Here is a 19961-nt window from a genome sequence, read left to right as displayed (position 1 = left end):
CGATTCTCTTTATGCATTTTCCCCTCTCCATTTCTAATAAATGTTAAAGGCTATATTGGGAACTTTACGCTTGATTGATTGATAATTTGATATCTTAAAGTTTAAACGTTGAAGTATTACGAAGTCAGTGATACGGAGATCTGGAGAAGTTTTAGGTTTTTTTTTTTTTTTTCTTTTTTTTTTAATGAACTTACAGAGAGAATTCCTTTGTTGGGCCCAAATTTTGGAGGCTCCGTTCCTGGGCTCAGGCTGAACCGGCCCATAGCCGCTGGGGAAATAGTCGGAGATGGTGGAGATTAGGTCGATTGAAAGTAGGGTTTTATTCAAATGGGCGCTAGGTTTGCACAAAACGTTACGAAACTGGGTTGTTTGTGTATACCAGATTTATACTTGCATAACCCGCAATTCTCTTGTAAAACCGTTTTAGTGTCACGCAACTTTTATCGTGAAATCAACTAATTGAGTAACTAGTTTAGATCCCGCATAATGAATGTGCGGTATAAAGTTGGTAAATAGGACATTCGATAGGATAACCCCACAAGATACCAGCTTTATTAAAATTTGTGAAAAAAAAAGTAAACAACTTAATGGAACAGAGGAAACAAAATTTGATTTTGATGCTTGTTTTGTAATTTTAGGACTCGGTGGTCTTTTAAAGATTGGTCAAATATATGTTGGACTTGAGTTTTTACGGCTTTTGCTCATAAAACATCTGAGAAAAAATATGGAGTCCTAAAATATTTACAGTATCACGTAACATTCGGCCGCTTTACTGAATTAAAATCACAAATTCTCTCCATCATCAATTTCTTCAGTGAGAAAAATGGAGAAGACAAAAAAGAAGAGTAAGGGCAGAAAAAAGAAATCATCATCATCATCATCATCATCATCATCTTCACCCAATTTACAAAGAATTCATCATCATCGTATTCACCCCAGTTTACGGGATATAGGTACGTACCACCAGAATTGTTGACTCAAATTCTAGTAAATTTACGAGCAAAATCCCTATTAAGATTCCGGTGTGTATGTAAAACATGGTGTTCCATTATCGATCACCCTGATTTTGTTAACATGCATCTTCAACTTTGGAATAAGAAATCTATGTCGGGTAAGCTATTAGCCCTCGAGGGAACGATATGCGGAAGTTTGTTGACTCTCCGGATGGTCGACACACTTAAAAGAATTTGTCACTTTTTTAAGAGTTTTGAAAGAGACGATTTTCATGGAAGATGTAATTCTTTGGTTTTATTGTGTCTCTCGTATAAGTCAATGCACAATAGAATGAGAATTATGAGATTGTGTAACCCTAGTATTAGAAAATCATTGTTACTTCCTCGCTGCCCTCTTTTTCCAAATTATATTTCCAGTAAAAGCCTCATTCTTGGATTCGCGCGTTGCAAAAGGATTTTAAAGTCATCGCCTTCTCATTTACCTATATTAAACTGGTAAAGGTTTCAGAAATACGTGTTGCAGTTTATACACTTAGTGATTATAAATGGAGTATCAGAAGTCCTAGGTATTGTTCGACTTATGGACATGCGTTGAAGTCAACTAATTATTTTATACCACATGTATTATTATTGTGAAGGAGCCGCTTACTGGCTTGGAAATGATCTATGTAGGGATAGTAGTAGTAATCAGCGAGAAACTCATCTTGTTTCATTTGATTTTGATACGGAAAGTTTTGATTTTTTGGAAGTGCCAGTTGCGTTGGACAATGAAAAATCTTCAAGGTTTGTGTTTCTTCGTGGAGAGTCTCTAGCGATTTTCAGTATATCTTCTGTAAGTGCTGTGATTTGGATGCTAAAACAGGAGAGCGGAAAAAGGGAGTGGAGTCTATTTTTTTCGGGACCTTCAAGTGTCGATGCTTCTTTATTTTTCGAGAATAGTGACCCTTATAGTTTAATAACCAGGGAAAGGCTTTTGTATTATGAAGGTGCAGGCGGCCCTTTTTTTATTTATAAGCAGAAGTCGTATAAAATTGCTACTTGTCAATTGCAGTCGCTTGGAAACTATATGGACAATACTCTTGGTACAATAAAATTTGAATTGTTTTCAGAGAGTTTAGTATTGGGCAAAGGATACCGAGCTGATGATGCAGCGTCTTCCCCTCTTTGTTGGGATAAATAATTGTTCCAAAAGCAAACGTAAATTATCTACAAGGAATCAAGAGCACTGAAAGTATCTCTTAGCCGCAAGACTCAAGTCTGGTTCTACAAAGGGGATATGAGAGTTTGGTGTTGTGCTGAGGATATAGAACAAAGGATATGAATTTGTTCTCATTTTCTCGCTTGATTAACCAATCAAAACGTAAATGTAAACGTAAACAAACTCTTATTGGATGATTTTGAGGAGACCTTCTGTTTTGCTGTCTTCTAGTCCTATTTTTGTTTTTTTGTTTTTTGAGGGAAAAAGCCGAATGCTTACTTCAATAACGATGAATCAAAACTAACCGCGTTGTTTGCAGCCGGAGGAAGTAAATCCGACCACTCTACCCTACCAAAACCATTAAACAAAACATGAGCTAAAGCGTGAGCAACACCATTGTTCACCCTACTAATATACTATACTTGTGCTTTACTCATGCGTGAATATATATCCATTCACGATGGTGTTGGTATGTTCTACAATATGGGATCAACAACAACACGGGTATTAAATTATGAGGGTGAGGGTAATGGTGGTTATCTTGTTTATGGGAATAACTCTTATAATATGGCTACGGGGAAAGTGCAGTCGTTTCGGAAATCTGTGAGACGTTATGTAGAACTGGGAAGGTATTTTGAGAGATTGGTGTTGTGCAATGGACACGGAACTGAGGATATATTTACAATTATTCTAACAATGGCATCTTCCCCATTATCATTGCAAATTAAATCTTACTCTGATAAGCTGATAGAGGCTTAGATTAACATTTCAATAGAGAAGTAATTTGATTGCAGTTTCTGCACATTGTTACGAACTATGCTTGGCATGGAAATTGCAGAACATCAATGAAATACCAGTTTTCTTTTTGTGTTTACTGGCTTACAAAACGCGTATCCTTCTTTCGTTCTATTGTTGTCTAACAGGTGAGGAAAACATACCATTGATACCAACTCGATCGGAGAACTTTGAATAGAGATTTATTTGAAAATTTAGTTGCTCACTCGCGAAGCACAGCATAAACTGCAAAGCTATGAACTAAGACTATGATTTCCAACAACGGTTGCATATGCTAGTAACTTATCAAATCTATTATGAGTACTATCATTGCGTACTACTCGGGAAGTTGTAAATCGGTTTGAGTTAAAATGGCTCACTAAAGTGCTTGTGTTTTTATGATATGGAGTTATCGCCTTACGGGCTATGCAATTTCAGGTGTAATAGAAGTTGCAGCAACTAGATTGAAGTGTGATAGAATGTTTCATGCCTTATATTTTGATCATTGAATTTCAAGTATTTGGATTTTGAAAAACTTAACGCTCTCTAAATGTTGAAATTAACAAACAATTGTCATTGTGACACATAATTGCTTAGCTAATAATAAACCCGTGTAGGTGACATAGTTGGTTCGGTGGTGGGACCAAGGGTGCAAGGGGGTGATGGGAGGACGAAGTGTGGAAGTAGAGGGTGGACACGGCTGGACCGTGAGGTTGCTGTAGGATGCAAGGTTGATTCTTCGATTCGAGTGGAGCCCATGCTTAACGAATTTAATAAACTGTCTCGGGAGGATGATGAACAGGTTTGTGCTATGATCACTAAGAAGGTTGCTTTACACAGGGATGTGTTGATATCTGAGGCGGAGGTTTATAATAATCAACCCCGCCGGGCCCAATGAATTCTTGAGCCTTAACTGCAGGGGGCTGGGCAACCCCGATGCAGTAGGCGGGCTTCGGAACCTAATCCGACGGGAGGCCCCGGCTATGATTTTTCTATGTGAAACGAAATTAAGTAGTCGTGATATGAGTAGGATTATAAATAGAGTGGATAGATATACTGGTGTGGCTGTAGTCTGTAGATAGTGTAGGTCGTTCAGGTGCTCTTGCTTTTTTATGGAAGGAAGGGATGTCGTGTGTTTTGCGGGCTGCAACGGTCCACTGTATGGATTTTGATATTGAGCTGGATGGCTTGAAGTGGCGAATTACATGGTTTTATGGGTGGCCGGCTGTTCAAGATAGGCATTTATCATGGCAGCTGCTGAGGATGTTGGCAGGAGAATGAAGTGGTCCGTGGTTGTGCATTGACGACTTTAATGAAATTCTGTATTCTACTGAGATGAAAGGGGGATCAAGGGCGCAGTGGCAGATAAATAATTTTCGAGATGTTGTGGATGAGGCTGGTATTCGGGATATTCCGATGGAAGGTTATGAGTTTACTTTTGATAATGGGCAAGTTGGTGAGGATAATAGGCAATCCCTTCTTGATAAGGCTATGGCTAATGAGGCGTGGTTTGATCTTTATCCTTATGCTACATTGTTTCATCTTAACAGGGAATGGTCGGATCATTGTCCGATCAAAGTTATGGGGGCTAGGCGAGTGGGGCAAGATGGTCGGGGGGATAAATTGTTCCGGTTTGAGCATATATGGGTGGGTGAGGATGGGTGTGAGGAGGCCATACGACGTGGGTGGAACGATGGGGGGGGAGGGGGTGACTTCACGGAGAGTCTTACATGGTGTGCGAGGGAGCTGCTTGCGTGGAAGGGGGTTAGTATAGGGAAGATTCTTAAGTGTCTTGCTAAGAAGAGGGAGAGGTTGAAGGAGCTTAATGAGGGAGATAGGAGTCCGCGGCGGGTTCAAGAGAGAAAGAAGGTGGTGTTGGAGATTGCGTCTCTTTTGCGTCAGGAAGAGAAGTTCTGGCGACAACGTTCTCGTGCTATTTGGTTGCGGGATGGGGATAGGAATTCCAAGTTCTTTCATAGAGTTGCTAGTGAGAGAAAGCAGAAGAACTTTATCTCGAAGGTTAGTGATGAGCAGGGGAGGGTGTATGAGGGTACAGAGGCTGTTTCGAGGTGTGCCGTGGATTACTTTGGGGAGCTATTCGGGTCGGGGGCACCGGAGGGATTTGATGATATGTTGGATGTGGTGGAAGGGAGGGTCACAAGAGAGATGAATGAGGGGTTGACGGCAAATTATTCGGGTGAGGAGGTTGTCATTGCGCTGAGTCAGATGCATCCACTAAAGGCGTCGGGTCCAGACGGTATGAATGACCTTTTTTATCAAACTTATTGGCATATTGTTGGCCCTGCGGTGATCAAGTTAGTGTTAAATATTCTTAATGGTGCTCCTTTTCCACCTAGTCTGAATGAGACTAATATTGTTCTAATACCAAAGAAGAAGGCGCCTGATAAGGTGGCAGATTTTCGGCCGATTAGTTTGTGCAATGTGATTTATAAATTGGTTTCTAAGGTTCTAGCTAATAGGGCGAAACGGTTTTTGGGCAAGATTGTGTTCGAGAACCAGAGTGCTTTTACTCCTGGTAGGTTAATTAGTGATAATATTCTAGTTGCTTTTGAGCTTTTTCTTCATATGAAGAATACGAGAAGTAGTGGGGGTCATTTGGCGTTGGAGTTTGATATGGCGAAGGCGTATGATCGGGTTGAGTGGAATTTTTTGGAGGCTGTGCTAGTTCGGATGGGTTTTCATGAGCGGTGGGTGAGTATGGTGATGAGGTGTGTTCGGTCGGTAAGTTATTCGGTTCTTATAAATGGACGAATGTTCGTTCCTTTCTTGCCAGGTCGAGGTCTGTGACAAGGTGATCCATTGTCACCATACTTGTTTATATTATGTGCGGAAGTCTTTGTCGGGGATCTTTGAGAAGGGCAGCCGAGGTGGGTTCAATTCATGGGGTTAAGATCGCTCCCCACGCTCCGAGTGTATCCCATTTATTCTTTGCAGACGATAGTATCATCTTTGTTAAGGCTAAGGAGGCTGAGGCTAGGGAGGTTATGCGTATTCTTGATCGTTACCAGAAGGCGTCGGGGCAGTTGGTGAGTTTGCCGATTACCGTATCGTTTAGCCCCGATGACGAGTCCGTCGAAAGGCGGTGATCGATGGGGTACTAGGTGTCGGGGCGGTATGCGTGTCGGGAAGTATCCGGGGTTGCCCTCTTGTTTTGGGGAGATCTAAGAAGAGTCTCACAGATCTGATTCGAGACAAGTTAAGTAAGAGGTTGCAGGGATGGAAGGGTTTGTTACTCAGTAAGGCGGGTAAGGAGGTGCTTATAAAGGCAGTGGCCCAAGCTATACCTACTTATGCGATGAGTGTCTTTAGAATTCCGGCTAATTTCTATGACGAGATGCGGTCTCTTGTTTCGCGGTTCTCGTGGGGCACGGAGAATGGTAGGAGGAAGATTCCTTGGGTAGCGTGGAGGAAGCTTTGCTTGCCAAAATGCAGAGGGGGACTCGGGTTTCAGGATTTTATGAAATTTAATAGTGCGATGCTGGGTAAGCAGGCCTAGAGATTACTTACTGATGAGGAAAGTTTGATGACACGTCTGCTGAAAGGTAAATATTTTCCTTCTACTTCCTTTTTGGAGGCGAGTGTGGGAAATAATCCGAGTTATTCTTGGAGAGTATATGTGAGGCTCGGTCGCTGATTTTGTTGGGTTTTCGGCGCAGAGTGGGGGACGGATTGACCACGGCGGTGTGGCGGGATCCGTGGGTGGGGGGTTCTCATTCGGGAAGATTCTCTCGCCTCGAGGGGTGTCGATCCGGTTTGCGATTGGTGGACCTAATGAAGGACGGGGGTAGGGAATGGGACACCGAGTTGGTTGGTTGAGTCGATATTTCTTCCGTTTGAGTGTGAGAGAGTTCTTAGGATGTGGATTTGTGATCAAGTGGTTCATGATGAGTGGTGTTGGAGTGGGGAAAGGGATGGGGTATATTCAGTTCGTTTAGCTTATAGGCTTATCGGGAAGCGGGATGAGGATATGGAGGGGCCATCGAGTGTCGTTTCGATAGTTGGTTGTGGAATAAGGTCCGGAAAGCCCCTGTCTTACCAAGGATTAAAGCGTTCTTACGGGTAAAAATGTAATGAAGCTATTCCTACCGGAGGAATATTTCGATGCGGTTGGGGTCGGTTGGTAATGAGTGCACTACTACAATTACAGGCAACCACAACGGCCCTTTAACAACGCTTATTCAGGAAAATCATCAAAACACGTTGTAGAATTGATTCCGCGAATTTTACCAAACTTAATTACAACGGTTACGTGTTGTTAACCGTTGTTATTGGTTTTAACAACGGGTCATACTTAAACAACCGTTGTTAATGAAAAAACTAATAACAACGGTTAAATTTTAACCGTTGTTAATGGTTTGGCGCCAAATTAGTGAAAAGTAATCACAACGGTTATATTAGAACCCGTTTTTAATACTTTTTAACAACGGTTGTAGACTCAATAACCGTTGTTATTAATATTATGAAAATCTTAAGAACAACATATTGCTTTATTCTCGCTATACGCTACAAAACACAAACACAAGCTAATCTTTACTACTATATCATCCTCCATTCCTCCCTGATCGTCTCTCTGTCTTCATCTCCGTCACTGTTGTCACGTCTTCTCTCCCTCATCGTGTTTATCAATCAGGTATATATATGTTTCTTAGCAACGCTTATAGATATAGGATTTTTTGGGTTATTATTTAATTTGTTGATAATTTAACTTAATTGCTTTCCCGAATTTCGTTTATTTGTTTGCCTATTATTGTATTTTCTGAATTAGTTGCCTATTATTACGAATGTAGAATAATGACTCGAACTTGGATGATTGATGCAAATATGAGTGACCGCACCTACAAGGATGGTTTAGCTGAATTTTATGAATTCGTTTCGAACAATTTGAAAGGTTCTTCTAGTATTGCATGTCCTTGTGAAAGATGTGGTAATATTAGCTATATGGCTTTTCCGGACGTTAAAATACACCTAGAAAAGTGGAGATTTAGTCGATCCTATACACTTTGGATTTTTCATGGGGAATCATTAGAGGAAGAGAATAACTCTGAAGAAGATGATGTTGAGGTACACGAAAGGCTAACTGATGATCCTAAGTTTGCCGAGTTTTTTGAGTTGGAAGTAGAGAAGTTGAATGTTGGGTCTATAGATAATGAAGAGAATGATGATGAGTCCATTGTTTTTGAAGATGTAGGTGATGACACTAGTAATTGGGATGACCTTAACAACATGTATGAGAAGTTGTGTGAGTCTGAAGCACCTCTATATCCTGGTTGTAAGCTCACAAAAATGTCGGCTGTGGTGAAGTTGTATAATATCAAGGGGGCAAATGGAGTGAGTGACACGTATTTCACTAGTTTTTTAGCCTTGATAAAGGAGTTGCTTCCTGATGGTAATGTTCTACCTGTTAAGACATATGAGGCGAAAAAACTAATAAGAGGAGTGGGTATGAAATATGAGAAAATACATGCATGTCCAAATGATTGCATATTGTATCGGAAATTATATCAAAACTTAACCAATTGCCCTAAATGTTTGGAGTGGCGTTATAAGGATAAGGAAGGGATCCCGGCTAAGGTGTTGTGGTATTTTCCATTGATACCAAGAGTCATAAGGATTTATGCGAATCCCGATGATGCAAAAATGTTAACTTGGCATGAAACAGGAAGAATAAATGATGGAAAGCTAAGACACCCGGCATATGGTAAGCAATGGAAATCGTTCGACGCTAAGTATCCCGAGTTCGGCAATGAACCTAGAAACTTACGTCTAGCGCTGTCCACTGATGGAATGAACCCACACGGAAACATGAGTAGCCAACATAGTATTTGGCCAGTAGTGTTGGCTATTTATAACTTACCTCCATATGTGTGCATGAAAAGAAAGTATTTGATGTTGTCGTTGTTAATTTCCGGCCCTAAACAACCTGGAAATGATATAGATGTATATTTGGAAACTTTCAATTTGAGAGCGATGTTATTGTGTACAATAACTGACTATCCGGCTTATGGCGACCTTTCTGGGCACACAGTTCATGGGAAAGAGGCTTGTCCATTGTGTGGGGAGGATATCGAGTCTGAATACTTGAAGTCTTCTCGTAAGTATGTGTATATGTGAAATAGGAGGTTCTTGTATCATGAGCATTGTTATCGCAAGATGCAGAAAGCATTCAATGGAAGACAAGAACTTCGTCAACCTCCTAGAATTTTGAGTGAGCATGAAGTTTATCAGAAAGTAAAGCATATTGAGATAGATTATGGGAAGAAGAGCGGCTCTAAATTGTCTACTCGTGGGTATAAGAAAAGATCCATATTTTTGATAAACTTCCATATTGGCCGACCTGGAGGTCGAGCATTGCCTCGATTTCATGCACATTGAGAAAAATGTCTGTGATAATATTATCAATACCCTTTTGAATGTTCCCTGGTAAAACAAAGGATAACGCCGCAGGGAAGATATGAAAATGATGGGTATTAGGCTAGAGTTGGCACCACAGAAGAGAGGTAATCGTACATTTTTACCGCCAGCAGCTTTTACCCTTTCACGGAATGAGAGAAAAGAGTTTTGTGCATGCTTGAATGGAATTAAAGTGCCACATGGTTATTCGTCGAACATCAAAAGCCTAGTGTCGATGCAAGACCTAAAACTCACCGGGTTAAAGTCACATGATTGTCACACTTTGATGCAACAATTACTACCAGTGGCTATTCGTTCCATTTTACCTGAAAAGGTAAGATATGCTATAACTAGATTCTGTCTCTTCTTCCACCATATGCGAAAAGTCATCGATCCCGATGACGTGGATTCATTGCAGGACCTCGTTGTAACCTCTCTTTGTCAGTTGGAAATGTATTTTCCACCCTCTTTCTTCACTATCATGATTCATCTGACCATTCACTTGGTTAGGGAGATTTTGTACCTTGGACCCGTGTACTTGAGATACCAGTATCCTTTCGAAAGATTGATGAAAGTCTACAAGGACTATACATCTAATCGGTATCGTCCGGAAGGTTGTATTGCTGAACACGCTATTTTAGACGAAGCTCTTTCATATTGTTACGCTCATCTCTCCCCTGAGGAGTTGATTGGCGTTCCTAAGAATCGTCATAGTGACTGGATGACCGGAAAAGGTATTAGGGGTCGGGTTGAAAAAATTGTGACACGTGAAATATTGCATTTAGCACACATGTATGTGCTAAACAACGAAGATGAGGTACAACCTTATATTCAACAACACAAAGATGAGCTCAAATACGATCACCAAAACAAGACCGAGAACTGGATTGTGAACGAGCATACGAAGACATTTCCAGAGTGGTTTAGGAATATTGTCTTAGAGTGTACTGATCAAACTGGTGATGACATCTCTTCTAGGTTACTATGTCTTGGTTTAGGTCCAAATGCCAGGGTCACCTTTTACAACAGTTTTGCCATTAATGGATATACTTTTTACACCCGCGAGCAAGATGAGTTGAGCACAATGCAAAATAGTGGTGTGAGTTCTGAATTTGAGGCAATGCACTTTGCTACTTCAAAAGATAAAAAGCCTATTTGGGGAAAATGCCTTTATTATGGTGTTATTCAAGATATATTGGTACTAGATTACATTGATTTCACAATGCCTTTGTTTCGATGTAACTGGGTTGATAACAACATCCATTGTGTCCGAAAGGATAAGATGGGATTTACGTTGGTCAATCTGGGTAAGGTTGGCAATAATAAGGATGATCCTTTCATAATGACATCCCAAGCTAAACAAGTGTTCTATGTCACCGATCCTATGGATAAGAAGTGGTCTGTTGTACTATCTATAAGGAGTAGAAGGAGTAGTCCATCCGATAATGGTGATGATGATCAGGATGTCGTTTTTGAGGGAATGGATCGTCTACCACCAGTATCTTATTTCGACGATGTTGACACTGATCATGAGGACACTGAAAGCATCTATATGCGTGATGACCATGGTGAAGGTATTTGAGTTAACGAAGAAACTATGACATCCAAGAAACGTCTCCGATCCTGAGATAGTTCATCAGGACACGGTGATATGGACGACCAACATTTTGAGTCATTTTCAGACCAATAATTTGATGGTTTAATTTATTGGTAAATCAATAATGGTCATTATATTGTTAAATAAAAATTCCCAAATTTGCATGGCATGGTAAATCCTGTAGCTTAGATATGCGGTATGCATGCATCTTTGGTGTTGTCTTATTTTCTTGATCTTATTATTAGATGTGGATCTTTGGTGTTGAAATTGCTTTGAATAATGTTGCAAAGATATGGTGCTTCTTTTACATTACGGTATGTATTATTACTGAGTTTGGACCGTAATGGAATTACTGATAATTTAAAAAAAAAAAGGTTCAACAATAACAACGGTTATATTTAAATTACCCGTTGTTAATACTTTCAACAACGGGTGTAGTACCTCTACCCGTTGTCAATGATTTTTTTTGACATATTTCATTTTGGCGCAAATTTGGTGAAAATATATTACAACGGGTATATTTTAACCGTTGTAATAAACTTTTGACAACGGTTGACTTTTATTGACCCGTTGTTATTAACATATAACAACGGTTCTTCTCTGAGCACCCGTTGTCAATAGTTTGTCTTAATAAAAAACTAATTTAGAAACCCATACAGCATGCCATACACAAACACACACAACATTAGTTCAACCGTTGGTATCCTGAGTTAATTCTTCTCTCTTCCTCGCTTTCTACATTCTCGTTGCCGGCCGTCGCCAAATTTCCGACGCCCAGACTCCGTTGCCTTCCCTTATCATCCTGCTCGTTCTCTTTATCATCATCATCATCAGGTATGTTCACTTTAATTTTGTGTTTCATCATTAGGGTTTTAAGACGATCATCTTGTTTCTTTTTCATGCATCTGTTTGTTTTTCATCTTCTTTGTTATCTTTATCATCCCGCATCATCTACTTCACTCCTCTCATTAGGGTTTAGGATTTTAGAAGCTCAATCTGTTGTTTTAAATTTTCATTCCTATTAGGGTTTAGGGTTTTAGATAATAATCTGCATGTACGTTGTTAAGTTGTTCATTTCCTATATCATTCATATTTGGGTTTTAGGATTATCATGGGTGAAAAACGTAAAAGAAGTCAAAAGAATAATAAGCCTGGTGATAATAAGCCTGGTGAGAGGGGTGCTACGAAGTGCCAGAAATTTCTTGCAGCTATAGCCGCTAAACAGCCGTTCGAAATAACATGGAGTGAGATGGGTTTCCCTACTGGTCCAAATGCGGGTCTTTTCTCCAGTTGGATTGGTACTTGCACAAGACAGATTGTGCCTATCCATTTAGATGATTTTAGAAATTTGAATCCAAAATTGGCGGAGTTATACTTGGCTCGTGTAAAGGAAGGCTTTATTATACCCGATGAAAGCCATGATCCGTATTTAATGCATAAGGCGGCGGATGTCCACAAAAGTGAAAGGTGTGACGTTGCTAGGGATTGGTTGTATGTGGACAAGGCAATGGGGGAGATGCGTAAGAGCCCACCGGAAAACAAGTGTCCCACCATCAAGCAGGAACAATGGGATCTTTTCAAAAAGATGAGAACTACTGAGAAGTTTCAGGTTAAATATCCTCGCCTTTTAACGATTTACCTATCATTTTTTTAATTAATGAGTCCTTTATATAATCTTTTTATTATCTCATCTACTTGCGCTTTTATATAATTATTTGAAGGCCGTTAGCAGAAGAAATCGTGCTAACATTTCATGCAAGAAGGGGAAATGGTATGGTTCTCGAGGCGGTTACAGAAAGATAGAAGAGAACCTCGTAAGTAGCATGCATTATTCCCCTGTGAGACTTTATTTTTTTAATCACACTTGGACTTGCATTGATACACATTTACGTGTATAAATGTTACCATGTTAATGTGTAGGTGGCAAAGGGAGTGAAAGAGGTGGATCGGCATGTAACTTATAAAGAAGGGCACACGCTTAAAGGATCCCGGTCGCGTGACAAATATGATGAGGAAGTGTTGGCCAACATAGTAAGCATTATTTTATTAAGACGAGTTCATTACTAACTTTATTATTTTAGTCACAAATATAATTTGAAGTTTATTTAATATATTATAGGACAACGTATTGAAAGAGGTAGAAGAAGGGAAATTCACTCCCAGTGGTCGTAATGACGTTCTTGCTAGAGCGATCGGCCGACCCGAACATCCAGTCGTTTGAGGGCGTCCGTTACAGGTTGGAGTAACGAAATATTATGGGAAAACGCTCGAGATAAAGAAGAAAAGGAAGACTAAGTCCGAGAAGGCTGACATGGTAACATTTATTCTATTATTTTCATTTAAGTTCAATTCACATGTTATTGTTGGGATAAAAATTGCGACACATTACATTCTTGGCAAGCGACTTGATTAATGGCATCCGTACTACTAAAGCCGAATCTTTGGAGGTAAGCTTTCCGAAGAAGAAGTGAAGATGATGGAGGATGTCATTTCTAAAGGGGGTAATAATAAGGTACAACAGATTGGTCAAGAGGCCGCTACTACCTTGGCAATACATGAGAAGGAAGTATCGGTCAACGAGATTCAGAAAGATCAGGTACCTAATAATGCTTCAAGTTGTAACAACTAAAGCCGATCAGGTACCTAATACTTCCTTATTTTTCTTTTTTTTTTTTTTTTTTTTGGGTAAGATCGGAGGTGTGTTCCCCGCCACTCTAATGCTATAACTTCTGACATGGTGCCATTGGTTAATTTTATTAGGTAAATAATGGGTCTGAAAAGGAGATGCAACTTGAGAAGACGGTGATGATGAAAAACAAAGATACATCCCCTTCAAGTCAGTTCCCTGTTTTCAGTAAGGTATGCATGAAGTGTTTAATTAGTTAAATTTATATGAATGCTGAAGTTTGTGCAAAAATCGGCCTGAGACAGAAAGCGTTTTTGCAAAATCTTTTGAATGCTGAAGCGTTTTTGCAAAGATATAATAATGTATGTGTATATTCTTCAGGCCGTAAACAAGAGGCCAGTTATTCTTGCTGACCCTAAAACCGAAAAGCCACATGTGCGTGTTGGCCGGGGTCTCGTAGAAATGCACACCAAATCTGCAGCAGCGGAAACTGTAGTTCATGGCGAAAAACTTTTGCCGAATCATACCAAAGTAGAGATAACTACAGTCTTACCAGGCCATGAAAACTTGCAACTGCCTGTCCCAGTTCGTGACGACATTACCATTCTGGGAGATGCGCTTGGAAGTTTCATCCAATGGCCTGAAACTCACATCTACTTGGCTCGGACGTCTCCGCCTCAGAAGCGGAAAGCAGTTGGGGTTAGAAGAAATACCTTTATATATATGTTAAATTTTTAATTGTTGAATGTTTTTATATGTTAAATTTATATGTTATTTTTTTTTTTTGTAGGGAACAAAAAAGCCGGCTTTGGCGGATAAGCCTAAGTCCACAGACATGCCAACGACCTCGTCGAGACAACAACTTGATGAGGTATTTAATTAACTTCTCCATTTTTTTAAAAACCTCGCTCCCTTTATTTATATTTTGTCTGTATTTATAAAAAGCATGGTAATTTTGTGTAGGGGACAAAAAAGACTGATAAGCCTAAGTCCCCAGTCTTACCTGCTACTACTACTACCTCATCATTGAAAGTTAGGAGTTTAAACGACACACAATATAAAGGGAAGGATTACATGGGATATGTAAGAACGGTGACGATGAGGAAACTGCATGAGGAGGCTGACCATCGCATAGCCACCGAGCAATTGATAGTTATTCCGCCCGAGGAGGATATTCTAGGGGTTGAGCGCCAAGCACATCTATCATGGGATATGCTAGCCGTATGGGCTGGCCTAGACCAGATTGATATCCAACACGTATTTGTTTGGATGAAGTAAGTTTCTTAATAAATAATTTCATATTATAATATTCTGACTACTAGATAGTGTTTTAAATACCGGAATTAATACCGTAATAATGTAGGATATTGAAATTGAGAGTGATCCCCGAGAAGAATATTCCATCTGATCAATACGGATTCCTGTGCCCCTTTATTTTATCTTTATTTATTGCGGATTTCTCGTTCCAAGAACGGGTAGATTATATTGCTCAGCAATTGGCGACAACCAAGAAGCTGATTTTTGGCGCTTATAATGAAAAAGGGTAATAAACAAATTAATATTACGTTTCCCCCTACAATTGCATTTTCATAACTAATATATGTACTTGTTAATAATGATGATGTCTCTTGATGTAGGACTCATTGGGTGCTAGCAGCCATCATGCCGACAAGGAATAAAGTTTTCTGGTTGGACTCTTTACATCATCAACCAAGCGACACTTTTAAGCGCTTGATTAATATGTAAGTTTATAATACTGATTTATTTATAATAACATTAAGTTTCAATTTTTATTTATAGAAAAAAGCTCATTTTTGCCCCTAAAAAAATGAGTTTCTGCCTCCTTTTTTATTTTTTAAAAAAGGGCCTTTGAGAAGAAAAGAGCAAACGAGCAGGATCAACCCACGAAAGATTCTGATGTTGGCCCTGATTTTATTACGATAACAGGGGTACGTGCTCAAATACAATAACATTAAGTGCAAAATCATGTTTAATACTAATACAATACCTAAAGTTCAAGATTCCGATGTGAGCCTTCTCTCGTCTGTTTGTTTTTATGTAATAATAGGCCCCTCGCCAGACCAGGATAGCATACAATGTGGATACTACGCTTGTCGGTTCATGTTGGAGATTATTAGGCGAAGATATATCATTATTCCAGAAAAGGTTAGTAATTTAATAATGTGTTTATTACTTTTTTTAAATTAGAGCTAATGTTGTCTTGCTTGCTGCTATATATACCATGATGTTGCTAATGTTGTCTTGCTTGCTGCTATATATACCATAATGTCTTCTCTTTGTTTTTTCCGCAGTATGCAATCAACCCGTCACAACAGATTGAGCAGTACTCAAGTATAGATATAGACGAGGTAAGAGACATGTGGGGCAACTACGTCTTAGAATATAGAAATGCATGATACTCAGAGTTTAGATCAACTTATTAGTAAATTTTTTGTTGAAGTTAGGGAATGATTAGTTCATGTAAATTCAATGGCATGAAACAAATTTAATGCTGCTACGTCTTAGAATATATGATGCTGCTGTTGTGGTTGAATTGAATCTATTGAGTTCTAATGAACCCAGCTGTGATTTATGCTGGTGCTGCTGATATATGCAGGTTTTTGAATGGCATGAAACAAATTTAATTTTTCAAAACATTAGGAGTTCGTAATAAAAACGGTTACTAAAAAAAACCGTTGTGAAGACCTTTCACAACGGTTAATAAAAAAAAACACCGTTGTGAATGACTTTCACAAATACCCGCGCATAATATTCAACAACAGGTTTTAAACGAAAAACCGTTGTTAAAAGTCTTCACATTTTGAAGGTAAAGTTACAACAACGGTTTGCTTCAACTAAGAACCGTTGTTACTAACAATTTCAACAACGGGTATGTAGCATAAACCCGTTGTCAAAAGACTTCACAATTTTGGAGGGAAAGTTACAACAACGGTTATACATACGACAACCGTTGTTATATTATTCCCTCCAAATTTTTGAAACACTTTCCACAACGGAGAATACCCAACAACAACGGCTTTTAACCGTGGTGAATACTTTAGACAACGGTTTCATTAAATAACCAAACCATTGTAAATACCTTCTACAACGGCCGCTTTAACAACGTCCGCTTTTTTTTTTTACAACGGGTTTTACCCGTTGTTATAGCCTGTATCTGTAGTAGTGGTGTGTTCGGTGTGGGGATTGTGAGAAGACTTGCTTACATGTTGTATGTGGATGTGGATGGGTCGGTGGTGTTTGGGAGGGGTTGGAAGTTGAGGTGCCGTCATGTTCAGGGTTTGCGAGGGTTCGGGACTGGGTTGAAGTTGCTTTGAAGGAGCTGGACACACAAGAGCAGGTGATATTCATGATTGGTTGTTGGGCTATTTGGGAGAGGAGAAATAAGGCGATTTTTGAGGATGGGGAATGGAGGGCGGATCTTGTTGTAAGACGGGTGAGGGATTTGGTATGTGAGATGGCAGGGAGGGGGAGTTTGGATATGGCAAGGGAGGTTCGGGGGGTAGTGGAGGATGGAGGTGGTTGGCGGAGGCCGGGAGGTGGGGTGCCAAAAGTGAATGTGGATGCAGCAGTTATGGAGGGTGTGGGTGTGGGGTTGGGTGTTGTATGTCGAAATGACAGGGGGGAGGTTGTGTGGTGTGGCGTGGAGCAAGGGACGTTAGTAATGGACCCAGAAGAAGCGGAAGCAACTGCTATCTTGTATGATCTCAAAGAGGCACGTCGGATGAATAATCATAGAGTTATCCTGGAAGGTGATTGCTTGAATGTTATCCAAGATCTACAGCAGAAAAGGAAGGGGCGCAGTAGTATTTTTTTAATTTACAATGACATTTATGTTTTATGTAATTCTTTTGACAATGTTACGTTTAAGTGGTCGCGTAGGAATTCTAATAAGGTCGCTCATGAGCTCGCTCATCTGAGACCATAGTCAATAGGATCTCGTAGGTGGTTGGTGTCTGTTCCGTTGGATATTTCTGATGTAGTTCGTGCTGATTCTGATAATATTATAATTTAAGCCCTTGAGGGTTTAATTCAAAATAAATAAATAATAATAAACCCGTGTATTACTAAATATGACCCTCACCTGTGTGGCTGTGTTTGAGCTGACAAAAGCTGACCCGACCCGACCGAAATTGATTCGTTAAAACCCGAAAAGTCGGTGAACCGAAATCAAACCGAACTGAACTTGATAACAGCCTTGTTTTTTCTAACCCGAACCCAACATGTGACTCGATATTGAGTAAAATCGATGGAAGGCCCGAGTAATAATGGTCTAAATATGACCAAATTGACCTTCATCTTTGTTGTTTTCACTTAAAACTATAATTAATACACCTATACATTTTTAAACACATCAAAAACTAAATACATAAGATCAAATTTTTACGATGATAACCTGATTTGTTAATAACCCGACCCGACATGAACGGTAACTACCTTGATGAACTCGTCACTGATCCGACACGACCTGAACCCGGACCCGACCCGCATTGACCTGCCCGTAATCGACCCGAGTGACCCGATTGCCGCCTTTAGGCCTATGCTAGGTTGCACCAAAACGGACACGGACACGGACACGACACGGAAACGTGACACGGCATCCCATGAAATTTAGGACACGGGACACGGCATTTAAATTTAATAAAATATATATTCTATAGTTATATATGTGTGAGTTTATTTTTGAAAAAGTATTGAATATTAAATTTAAATAAGTGAAAGTAAAACGTACGTTAATTATAACTCATTCTCATTTCCAAAACCAAAACCAACTTATAATCAATCTATTTCGACATCTCATTAGTCTAAATAACATCATTTGTCTCCAATTCACTTATTTCCCCACCAAATTTAACCATATAACAACTCTCGCCATTTAACTTAAATTCAACTTGATTCCGTTTGGTGGTCAGGTGTGTCCAAATACCATGGACACGACTCAAAATACCATGGACACGTGTTGGACACGTGCCGAAATAAAAGATGAAAGTTAGACACGGCTTTACAAGTGTCTGACACGTTTTGACGTGTGTCCGACGAGTGTCGTCTCCGACCCGGGTGTCCGACACGGGAACGCCGATTAAGAGGAGTGTCCGTGCAACCTAGGGCCTATGTATCACTTTTTCTTTTTACGGTTCTTTATCAAAACATTTAAAAACTGGACAGTGCAATTCTACTCGGTTCAAAACTAGTAATCCTGTCTGGTATGCACCAACAAAAAAGAGAAATGATAAATACAACCCTTACGTATATATTAAGGAGCCAAAAGAGGAAGTAAAACTTTAATATATGCACGCATTAATTACATTGATTTATGTATAATTTAGTCTATAATTTTAAATTAATAACAAATATAGATGATATTAAATGCTTAAATACAACTTACGGTTACCAAAAAAAATAAACTAACATTTGGTTATACTCTTACATAGATTTTTTTTTGTTAAACTACTACTCAAAATATCTTTTTTGATTCTTTCAAAAATATCTTTCTTGATTGGTATAATGTGAAATAAAAAATGCCGAGATGGTGCCGATATTATACCTAAAAAAGTTTTCCAAATTAATAGAGGAGTTCAATTGCCGAAACCTCTAACCTTACCAATCTCAAAATTCCTTCTTTTCATTCTTTTCTATTAACAATTGGAGAGTAGGAAGATGAGGAGACCATCCTTCAATGAATACTTACTTCCTGAATTGTTGATCCAAATCCTCGTAAATTTGCCGGCTAAAACCCTATTAAGATTCAGGTGCCTATGTAAATCTTGGTGCTCTATTATCGATGACCCTTATTTTGTGAACATTCATTCCAAACTGTCGAACAAGAAAAACAAAAACTTAAATTCGAGTGAATTATTAGCGTTCGAGTGTTCAGAAATATTTGGACAAAGGGGGTGTTTGTTGAGAATTCGTAAGGCGGACACCCTTTGTATTACTAGGGACATTTTCAAGAGTTCTGAAAGCTTTGTTCTTCATGGAAGTTGTAATTCTTTGATTTTAATAAGCCTCGATCCAAACCACTTGTGTAAAGGAATGAGAATATGTAACCCGAGTATTAGAAAATCGTTGCTACTTCCCCATTGCCCTCTTTTTCCATGGTTCGGCTACTACACTACCTATGTTCTTGGATACGCGCCTCAGACTAAGGACTTTAAAGTCATTGCAATCTCATTTAAGGATAATCGAGGTGTAATGCTTCCAGAGAAGCGTCTAGCAGTTTTCACACTAAATGATCAACAATGGATTGTTAGGGATCGTGATGACTTCAACTTTGACTGTTTGTCTTCTATGCGTTTGTTCGGGCCCTATTATTTATGTGATGGCGCAGCTCACTGGCTTGGAAGGGGTCCATGTGAGGATAGTAGTAATCAAGATTATAAAGCA

The 19961-nt window shown here is 39.4% G+C and overlaps 1 protein-coding gene across 1 annotated transcript; it reads left to right on the top strand.

Annotated features, from left to right (window-relative positions):
• The first annotated feature begins 16926 nt into the window (after positions 1–16926).
• LOC141587617 (uncharacterized) lies at positions 16927–17505 on the top strand. The gene has a single exon (XM_074409093.1). It carries the CDS (start codon positions 16927–16929, stop codon positions 17503–17505), a length of 579 nt encoding a protein of 192 aa, XP_074265194.1.
• The last annotated feature ends 2456 nt before the right edge of the window (positions 17506–19961 follow it).

This window comes from Silene latifolia, chromosome 6, assembly GCF_048544455.1.
Source record: "Silene latifolia isolate original U9 population chromosome 6, ASM4854445v1, whole genome shotgun sequence".
NCBI classification, from domain to species: domain Eukaryota; kingdom Viridiplantae; phylum Streptophyta; class Magnoliopsida; order Caryophyllales; family Caryophyllaceae; genus Silene; species Silene latifolia.
Note: the sequence above shows the minus strand (reverse complement) of the source record. Positions and strands in the feature narration are given on the sequence as shown.

Bases quoted from the DNA above. Each gene is read 5' to 3' on its own strand.
- LOC141587617 (XM_074409093.1), top strand. From the start codon at position 16,927: ATGATTGGTTGTTGGGCTATTTGGGAGAGGAGAAATAAGGCGATTTTT.